This window comes from Rhagoletis zephyria, unplaced genomic scaffold (genome assembly GCF_001687245.7).
Source record: "Rhagoletis zephyria isolate East Lansing unplaced genomic scaffold, Rhagoletis_zephyria_1.1 Rzeph_scaffold_00681, whole genome shotgun sequence".
Taxonomy (NCBI): Eukaryota; Metazoa; Arthropoda; class Insecta; order Diptera; family Tephritidae; genus Rhagoletis; species Rhagoletis zephyria.
Window position 1 is genome coordinate 111,712 of NW_016157765.1, and position 10,273 is coordinate 121,984.

The 10,273-nt window shown below is 37.3% G+C and overlaps 2 protein-coding genes across 4 annotated transcripts; one reads left to right on the forward strand and one right to left on the reverse strand.

The window, feature by feature from the left end:
• Positions 1-2,931: 2,931 nt before the first annotated feature.
• On the forward strand, positions 2,932-4,471 carry LOC108361017 (uncharacterized). Of its 2 annotated transcripts, none has more exons than XM_017613552.1 (3): positions 2,932-3,162; positions 3,225-3,426; positions 3,490-4,471. In XM_017613552.1, exon 3 carries the CDS (start codon positions 3,547-3,549, stop codon positions 4,081-4,083), a length of 537 nt encoding a protein of 178 aa, XP_017469041.1. In that variant the 5' UTR covers positions 2,932-3,162; positions 3,225-3,426; positions 3,490-3,546; the 3' UTR covers positions 4,084-4,471. The 2 variants fall into 2 exon arrangements, with proteins under 2 accessions (XP_017469041.1, XP_017469040.1); XM_017613551.1 differs by having other exon boundaries at positions 3,225-3,419.
• A 309-nt stretch (positions 4,472-4,780) lies between these two features.
• Positions 4,781-6,498, reverse strand: LOC108361018 (putative nuclease HARBI1). 2 transcript variants are annotated; one of them, XM_017613555.1, is made up of 5 exons: positions 6,293-6,498; positions 5,791-6,229; positions 5,587-5,731; positions 5,502-5,523; positions 4,781-5,459 (listed from the first exon to the last, which is right to left on the reverse strand). In XM_017613555.1, exons 1-5 carry the CDS (start codon positions 6,400-6,402, stop codon positions 5,135-5,137), a joined length of 1,041 nt encoding a protein of 346 aa, XP_017469044.1. In that variant the 5' UTR covers positions 6,403-6,498; the 3' UTR covers positions 4,781-5,134. The 2 variants fall into 2 exon arrangements, with proteins under 2 accessions (XP_017469044.1, XP_017469043.1); XM_017613554.1 differs by having other exon boundaries at positions 4,781-5,523.
• Positions 6,499-10,273: the final 3,775 nt, after the last annotated feature.

The window sequence follows — 10,273 nt, forward strand, 5'->3', positions numbered from 1 at the left end:
TGATGTCACATTACGGAATATCCTGGTCTGACATACCGTGCACATTGTAGGGGGAACAAGGAGTTGTTGGCGGCGGCGTGTAGGTGGTGGTGCGGTTGTATGTGTTATGTGGTCTGTCCTGGCTGTGGTATGGTCTGCGGTGTTATTGTGTTGTTGTGTTGTGGTGACTGTGTGTGGCTGCTCGGGCGGACTAAGGTTAGCCGTGGAGGCTGCTCTGTTTGAGCAACAGGGGGCCACGTACGACGTGGTCCACTGTCTATGTGTCCGTAGTCCCGAGCAGACTCTGAGGTGACTCCACCCCTCGCAGGCATTACACTTGACTGAGGTGGAGTTGTGGTGTAATCGTCTTCGGCATACACAGCAGGTGTAGGTTTCTGGCCCTGGGTTTGACTCGATGCCAGCCCTGAGTAGAAGAATACGTAGTGAATGTAGCCCTATGGACGGACAACTTCTGAGATACTTCGCCGACCTAAACGGGGTTAGATCGCCGAAACAACAGCCCTTGGTCGGGTAAAACCCGAGTCATTCCGGTACGTAGAACCGGCTGTCGTGGGAATGTTTTAGTCGATTGTCTCGATTGTTCAGATATCTCGATGGTTCTCGATGTTTTCCCTCGTAGGCGAATTTGTGACGAAATGCTAGTCGCGAATAAAATATAAGAATCGAAACAATTGACCAAGGCGAATTTAATATGAATACGCCTTGCAATCAACCAAAACATCTCTGAATTACCTTGGTATTTCGTCTCCGTTTTGACTCTGCACGCGATTTTCGCTCGAATAGGAACCAAGCAAAACAAAAGAAAATCGACAAATGTTAAATTCAGTGACTTCTGTGATTTTGTGCAAGTGGATGGAGAAATATGATTTTTAGATTAGAAAATTTAAATAAAAGTAGAAGTTTGGAAATGTGTAAAATCTTGTGTGCAAAAGTGCCCAGTAGTCAGAAGTGTTTGTGAGTGCCAAGGGTTTGTGAATAAGTGCCAATTGTTGACTAGAAAGTGTCTTTGTACCAATGTGTTTATGGATTATTATAAAGAAAATCAGTTTGAACAACTACAGTGTACTTTTATATAAAAATGCATTCGTTTTATAAAAAAGCCCATGCCTTTATATATGAATGTACATGTGTTTTGTTTTCATCAGTAAGTAATAGCCGATTGTTTATTTAAAGAAATGTGCAAAAAGCGATGTTTCGAGCCAATTGATGGATAAAGTGTGCTTTTAGGGGCATTATCAACAAGACTATTGTTTATTTAATATAAATTAATTACAGATTTACGTTCTTTGATCATATACCAACCAGACAAAATATCTCGGACTAGCTAGGGCCCATGGCAATTTTATTTGTTCATGCAGTAAATTTTTATAAAGAAAAAATGGAATCATTGCAATTAATACGTATCTATAATAATTAAGGAGAAACAAACAAAACACCCTTGTTGGTTGGTAAACAAATACATGAGATCAATTATAGTAATTATTGGATATACGGGCTTCTACGGATTTTTTTTTTAATTTTCCTATTATAAAGAGGACATAAAAGTAGGAGTTTTAATGTTATGAATACTTATTAATTAAACAAAAAACGATATTCTAAGTAAATTTTCCTTAGCCCATATATCCAAAAATTATCTCAATGAGTATAAATTCGATTAAAATATCAAAAATCAATGAAAAGTATTTAAGTCTAAATTCTCACTTAAAAATAAGAGTTGATCCAGTCTTTTTGGATCCAATCTGTTTCGCCTCAAATTGGTAATCATACCAGCTTTACTAAATATACGTTCCGAGGGCACAGAAGTTGCAGGAATATTCAGATATTTGGAAGCTAGTGTATATAGTTCTGGAAAAGTAGAATGATGAATTTTCCAAAACTGCAATGGATCCTGCTTACGATCGAAATGAGGCATTTCAAGATATTGTTTTATTATTAAAATAGCGCTAGCTGTCGGTGTTGTAGTGGAGGTTATAGCAGCAACTTTCTGGTCGAAATGACCCCACAGCCCATTCGAATCTTTCGTAGTATCGGTAGAAGTTGCTGTGGAAATAGTTGGCAATTGATCGTCCTCAGAAACCCTTTGACTCTCAATTAATCTGCTTAATTCATCGGTGATCCACTGGTGAGCATTGTCGGCGTTCTCTCCATTACCGAACGCAGCTTTCTTAAACCTGGGGTCTAAAAATGTAGCTTTTGCTACGGCTTTTAGAGTTTCTAGAAAACCAAGTCTTCTAGAAATTACTTCCAGAAGATTTAGTTTTAACTGCTTTCCGACGTCTGTTGTGGGGCTTTTATTTTTTATTTCGATTTGAAGTCCTCGGATAAGAGGGGTGATACGCGACATCGTTGAATATGTTTGGCCTGACAAATCTTCAGTTAAAATTAGGACTGGTTTAAAAATTTGGATGCAGTCATCCACGGCCTCCCACTCCAAGCCGTCTAAATTTCTTGGTGCATTGACTAAAGAAGAAAGAGTTGCTGTCAGAGCCAATTTCAATTTACGTAGCCTTTCCAGCATAACGACTGTAGAGTTCCACCGAGTGGATACATCTTGTTTAAGTTTAAGCTCATTTATCCCCATCTGTTGTTGGAGTTCCCTCAACTTGTATGCTGCCACATTGCTCTGTTTAAGGTAAGTCACTATAGACCTACATTTAGATAGTAAATTGTCCAGGTCCGGATTGTACTTAATACTATCCTGAACTGATAAATTAAGCGTGTGAGCTACGCAAGGATGATGATTTTTACGCAGGTGTTCTAAAACATCTTTTTTCATGTTTGCCGCATTGTCCGTTACAACTGTAACGATTTTGTCAGTAATTTGCCATTTTGATAGAATATCTAAAATCGCTTGGCCGATATTAATGGTGGAATGGTCAGTTTTGACTTCTTCGGTTGACAAAGCTAAAGATCTGGGCCCTTACTCTGTAGTTCGATTCGAAAGAAAATTTGTTCGCTTTCGAACGATTGGTACTCTGAAAGCACCTTTCGAGTAACATTCGTTCGATGTTCGAATTCCATTCTGTTCCCTTCGAATTTTCTTTATCCCCTTTCGAATTTTCGAAAATTTGGTACTCCCTGCATCGAAAGCAAATGTCAAAATGGTGGAATTGTAGAAAATTCTATTCGACAGCAACCAAGCACTCGGACGTCCGCAAAAATGTAAGTAATTGCAATAATATTTGTGAAAATGTGTATTTATTTAATCAAAAAATAATTTTTAGGACAACGAAAATCAAACAACCAAATACCAAGCCTCGACAATTTGAAATATTGGTAAATTTTATGATGGAACACAGCGATTTGGCGAAAGGTCAAATTAAGGGTTTAGCTGCAAAGCAAACCTCTAATAATCTGTGGAAGAGGCTAGAAAATGAGCTTAATTCATGCGGACCTCCAACTCATAACTTCACTGAATGGTAAAAGGTAACAAATTTATTATGTTTTTGTGAACCATATTGTAAAACGTTATAATTTTTTTTTATGTAGATATGGGCAGATTATAAAAGCAATATTAAGGCGAAGTTGCGAAGGAATAAGGAGAGCATGTCGGGAACAGGAGGTGGACCATCGAGATTCTGTTCATTAACTGCGACGGAAGAACAAGTGGTTGCGTTACTGAACATAGATGAATCTATAAATGGCGAGACTGAAACAATGCGCTTTGGTGCTACTACCTTCGGCGATCCTGCATCATCTAGCCCACTTGACTGTATAAACTTGGAGCCTGAAGAATATCCAAGTAATGATGCAGAGAATCAGCCACCGAATGCTATCCCCACTACGCCACCGATTGTTATTGCACCCCCGAATCGCGCACGCTCACTACCACTCGGCAAAGACAATTTGCTAAAACTGCAAGTGGAAAACCAATGCCAATATCACGAAAATTCGATGAAAAAGCTGGACGAAGTATGTGATAATTTAAATAGTTTAAGTAGATATTTTAAGAGGAATGTTGAGCTCGAAGAGGCTAAACTTCAATTAAAACGAGAAAAATTTGAATTTTTCAAAAAAAATGAAAAAAAGAAAAGAAAACTGAAATTAAAAGCACTGAAGCTAAAAGCTAAACTTTGTAAATAGTTGATTTAAGTGTAGTTATTTTTACGAATTCATATTTTATAAGTTTTTTGTTCCTTTGAAGACTGATGAATTGTTTTTTAAGTTATTTATTTTTTAAATAGCAGATTAAGGTACAGCAGTTGCTTGGTTGTATTAATCAAAAATAATGAATATTTTTTATTTTTATGATAATTTCAAATCCAAGCAATCAATGAATTAGTTGTATGTAATTTTTTGTTGAATTGTTACCTGTGAATGAAAAGGCTAATGAATATTTTTACATTTTTTTTATATACCAATGAAACTAAACTATATTTTGTGTCTTAGGTTCCTAGAAATGTTTTACATATGTAATTTTATAAAATGAAGACTGAAAAAATACTTTTATTTTATTTATTTATTGTTGATATTTTTACAATATTCGCAATGTTTTTAATTCTGAAACTTTTTTAATACATTTTTTAAAAAAGTAAAGCTGATTATCTAACAGAAATCATAGAAATCTAAGTTGTAAACTTGTGTCAAAATTAGGAAAATATCAACAAATTTTCATACAAATAGCCAACTTTTTTACTAAAATTACTTGAAAAAAATTTGGCCTGTTAAACTTAAATATAATGTGGAAGTTCGAAGTCCATAAAAAATTCCGTTGATTTTTGATAACTTTCTTTGCGGTGTTGTGCATTTTCTTCCATATAAAAAAATATACTTTGTATGGAAAAAAATGTCCAAGACCGTCAGCAAAGAAAGTTATCAAAAATCAACGGAATTTTTTATGGACTTAGAACTTCCACATTATATTTAAGTTTAACAGGCCAAATTTTTGTCAAGAAATTCTAGTAAAAAAGTTGGCAATTTGTATGAAAATTTGTTGATATTTCCTAATTTTGGCACAAGTTTACAACTTAGATTTATACGATTTTTTTAGATAATCAGCTATACTATTTTAAAATATTTACAAAAAAGTTTCAGAATTAAAAACATTGCGAATATTGTTAAAATATCACTTTATGATTTGATTTTGAGCTACTATGTATACACACACTTGAATTAATAAAATATTTTGCTACACCTATGCAATTAAACTGTTTCTTATTTCATCTCTTAAGTTCCTAGAAATATTTGCTGTACTACTGTCCGCTTCCACCATATTCACAGTTTCTAATAAATGTACATCTTCTGTGGGAAAAACTTCTGAAGGTTGCAGCTCAGCTTTAAATTGCAGACAAATGTTGTGCAAAGCGCAGCAAACGTTCATTATAGCTGAAACCTTTTGCGGAGTATAATGCAGCTCGCGTGCTGCCAAAAGACATCGAAACCTTCCTTTCAATATTCCAAATACTCGTTCGATGATTGACCGTCCTTTGGCATGGCAGTGATTAAACCGGCCTCCCGCTGAATTTTCGGCGGCATTACGATAGGGAGTTAACATCCATGGTTCCAATGGATATCCTGAGTCGCCTTAAATAATTTGAATGCAATTATTAATATATTATCGATATTAAAGTATTAATTGATGCTAACCAAGACTCCATATCCCTCTCTCGCCATTATCAAAACGAGCTTTTAAAGCCCTTCTCTCACTGGACAGGTTCCATACATGGGAATCATGGCATGCACCACCGTATCGCGCGTCAACAGCTCTAATTCTCATCTTGTGGTCACACATCTAAGAATTTTAATTTGAAAAATTGTTGTTGAAAACCTTCATGATAATGCAATACTTACAACCATTGCATTCATACTGTGCTTCAGTTTTCTATTGTAGTACAAATGCTCATTCCTTGTTGGTCTTATCATTTGTATATGTGTGCCATCTATTGCAAACAACACGCCCGGAATGCCACACTTTTCATAGAAGTATAATTTCGCCTCTGTTTCCTCTGCGTCCGTACTTGCAAAATTAATGTGTTGTTGGCAAAGCGTTTTCTCAATGGCTTTGCACACTTCAATAAGGCAGCGTGACATTGACTGCTGAGAAAGGCCTACGTGTTGGTCTTGGCCAATTTGGTGTTGGTAACCTCCTTGCCCCAATAATTTCAGTGCGGCGGCCAGCTTAATAATGGGCGGAATTGCTGTGGATTTTCGAGGAGTACTTAACTCCGGCGTAATGGCATTTAGCACGTACCGAAACGCTTGCTTGTTTAGGCGGAAATTTTGCGTAAAACTGTAAAGGGATAATTATAAATACATAAAATATAAATAGTCACAAATAAAGCAATCCTTTTACCATTTATCATTGAGAGTGAATATGTTGGCCTTATCCCTAAGCGCTCTCAATTGCACTCGTTCCGCCACTTGGCCTTCATCTGCTTCCAACCATATCGCCACTGAATCCATTTGGTAATTTTTTTTATCAAGGACTTTCACTAATATTAAATATATTTAACACAACAACTACTGAGTTCTTAAGTGCACAAACTTCACAATCGAAATGTTAGCAATTTCATCTTGTTTTGATTTTAGTTTCTTTCTTTATTTTGCTTTGCGTTTGACACTTGGCGAACAGTGTTGCTCTCTTTTTTCGAATATCTTCGAAAGTTGATTCGAACGAACTATGGAGTACGAATGGGGCTTCGATTCGAATTTGGCTTTCGAATAGAACAACCTTTCGACTCGAACTACAGAGTAAGGGCCCTGGTTTTGAAGTCGTAAATGAAATGTGCGGTGATAGTTATATAACATCGATTGCTGTCTGAAGACCACAAGTCGGTTGTTAAAGATACATAGTAGGATTTCTCTAGCATGCTTCTGAAATCTGAAATCATGGGATCATATACTTCTCCTAACACACTTTCTGATAATACTTTACGGGATGGAAGTTTGTGACGTGGTATATATTTTTTTGTAAAATAATTGAACCCACGATTTTCAACCATGCTTAAAGGTTGACAGTCGACGGCAATCAAGCGCATCACATCTCTTTGAAATTCAAGACGCTCATAATCGCTGGGTTCAAACGTTTTTGTCGAACCATATAATCTCATCTGTTTAACTCTTTTTGGAGCAGGTGGATACTGTCCACGTCTGATCAGCTGAACTTGTGGTTGTGGCTGAAGATGTGCAGGAAAATGTTGGGGCAGAACTTGTAGGTGCAAGTGCATGAGACTGAGTGGTAAGCACAACAATTTCGTTAGGAGTTTGCTGTTCCTGAAATTCTGTAAGTTGAATGGGATGCTTCCTTTTGAGGTGGTCATGCAAATAGGTTGTGCTTCCAAAATATTTGTAGCTCGTATTACACAATTTGCATTTAGCTGATGTTACCTTGCCACCATCCGAAATTTTATTAAAAAAATCCCAGACTATCGATTTTTTAAAACAGCGAGGCATTTTAAATTTCCGAAAAATACTTTTAACATTTGAATTTGTCTGCGCCATGTAAATATATTCAAAATAACTGCACTCTCAACATAGTAAATTTTGCATACATACCTGCACAAGTCTACGAAATCTATCGATGACACGACGTCGCCAGATAAGTCGGTCGACTCGAAATAGTCGAAAAACATCTCGATTGTAGAATCGGGCAGCGAGTCGATTATTGACTCGATTGTAATTTTGCAACGATGGCGATTCTCTCGATCCTTTAAACATCTCGGACTCGCCCATCACTAGAAGAAGATTTCATTTCAAAAAGGTCTTATGAGTACATTCCACATGACGAAAACTGCTTTATTTGCAAAAATATCTTACTCCACGTTGTTTTGAGCATATATTTTACAGAAAAGCGCAACTTTATAAAAATTCAAAGTTTAAACAAGCTGTGAAACTAACTACTTGACAGCTCATCGATAGCTCGAAAGCGATATCTGCTGCTATCTACTGCGATGGCGATGAGCAGTCTCCACTAGCGATTCATCGCCAGAGATCTATCGCATCAGATGAACAATCGCTAACGGAGACATCAAGTAATGCAGACTCCAATAGGCCTGGCACACGGTCAGTGTTTATTGACGTGATCCAAGTATCGCGATATTTATTGACGGTGTAGCATGCAGTATTGATGGATCGTGACACATATCGCAAAATTTCTAAAAATTTTGAAATCTGGATCGCGGATCGCAATATCGTCAATAAATATTGAACGTGTAGCACCTTCAAAACGCGATCCATATATTTCGTCAGTACATATTTTACTCTCATAATTCGAACATCGTATTCGCTATGCCTTCGTTTTCGATGCTTAAAACCATACAAAACAAGTTGAAAAAAATTTAATTAACATTGGAAATTTTAAAATAATTGTGAAATGCATTATCTGTAAATTATTTGTACAAAATAAAAATATTTTCTTGTATCATAATAAGCGTTCAACACAAAAATTATGCAAATACTGACGCGATAAAATTGAACATGTAGTATTCGTGCGCGATCCATCAATCCACCAATATGGATCGCGATCCAAATATCGGGATAATTACTGACCGTGTGACAGGGCCCATACATTAAAATATTTCAACAGCACACTCAAAGCCACATGTCAAAATTTACACACGTACAGGAAACATATGTTACACATAACATATCTAATAACACGATATCCTGTTAGATTTTTCAGTATAACATGCATTTACGCTACAAATCCGCGTTACATAACACGTTATTATATAACAAGCAGTGTTCTTGTAGGAATACCATCATAAGAAATTGTATCCGTTGAGGATTTGGGGCAAGAAAGAAATATAAAAATGTATGCTGAATTTGAACGTAAAAGCGCACGAATAAGTGCTTCAGAAAGTTGTTTCTCATAAAAATTACGAGCTTTAATAGGGGGAATTAAGACTAAAAAAACTGAAGTGTACCTAATGTCGGCCGCTGTGGTGTAGCGGTAAGCAGTGCTCGCTTTTACTCCGCAGCACCTGGGCTCAAGACCTGGTCAAAGCAACATCCCAAAAAAATATAGAAAAAAGGTTTTTTCTTAACAGCAGTCGTCCCTCGGCAGGCAATGGCAAACCTCCAAGTGAATTTCTGCCATGAGAAAGAGCTTCTCATTAAAATAAAATCGCCGTTCGGAGTCGGCGAAAAACTGTAGGTCCCTAAGCGTTGTGTGGCAACATAAAGGCGCACGCCACAAATCGGAGGAGAAGCTCGCCCAAACACTAACATATGTGTAAGCGCCGATCTATTATTATTATTATTATTATTATTACCTAATGTGCTGTTTTTTGCTTACGCGTAAAAGCACGTTTAGCGGATTTAGCTCTAAATGCTACTCTAACCATACAAAATTCGTCACCAACTCCATATCTGCATTAAGAAACTAAATGCTAAAAGCAACCGTGTGATCTCCGAAAAATACCCCGATTCGAACATGGTTTAAAAGGCCAGTATGCAGCTCTCAAAAAAGCAAAAACTCCATATAAAATGACGTACTACAAGAAATGGCTAAGAAATTCTCTTAAGTCAAATTTCCATAAGGCAGTACGCAGCTCTTAAGAAATTTACTACGCGTTCTACTACGGTTTTCTAAAGGTTTTTTGTGAAAAAAAGAGCACAAGGCAACCCATGCTTGCAACAGAAATTTATGCCCGTTCCATTATTTCTTGAGGAAAGAGTGAGGAAACAGGGTGTCACAGGCTCTGAAGTATCGACATGAAAATTCCTTGGACAGACACAGGAAATATAGGCAAATTTTTTCTTTACCGTTTTCTTGAGAGCTGCATACTGGCCTTTAATGAGAAAAACTGGTGGCATTAGGATTGTATAGTAACATCTCCAGTAAAAGATTGCAGCGAGAGCGGCTAGCTAATTTCTTCTAGTAAAAATTTCACTAATAGGAATTTGCAGCTCTCCCGTGTTAGTACGCTCTTGATTCAGGGCTCTCTAGTAGTATATTTATGCTAGCAGCGCTGCTTGCACTGGTCCAGAATCGGCATATGGTTTGCTGGTTGCACCGGTCCAGAACCGCTATACGGTTTGCTGGTGCTCTGCCGCAAGCTTTGCTGCTCCGCCAAAAGATGTCGCCGATCGTAATCCAAGTTCAGAGCCCAGATAAAAGCCGCAAGATGTCGCTGGTGACAAATCTGAGTCCGGAACCGGAACCGATCACAGGGTGTTCCGCTGATGGAAATCCGAGAAATCCGATACCATTCAGAACCGGAATCGATCACAGGGTGTACCGCTGATGGAAAGCTGAGAAATCCGATACCATTCAGAACCGGAATCGATCACAGGGTGTACCGCTGATGGAAATCTAAGAAATCCGATACCA

Excerpts from the sequence above, each read along its gene's own strand:
- LOC108361018 (XM_017613554.1), bottom strand. The coding sequence starts at position 6,402 with ATGGATTCAGTGGCGATATGGTTGGAAGCAGATGAAGGCCAAGTGGCG. Across the intron at positions 6,230-6,292 it reads TTCACTCTCAATGATAAATG|TTTTACGCAAAATTTCCGCC; the intron begins GTAAAAGGATTG and ends ATCCCTTTACAG. Across the intron at positions 5,732-5,790 it reads ACAGTATGAATGCAATGGTT|ATGTGTGACCACAAGATGAG; the intron begins GTAAGTATTGCA and ends TAAAATTCTTAG.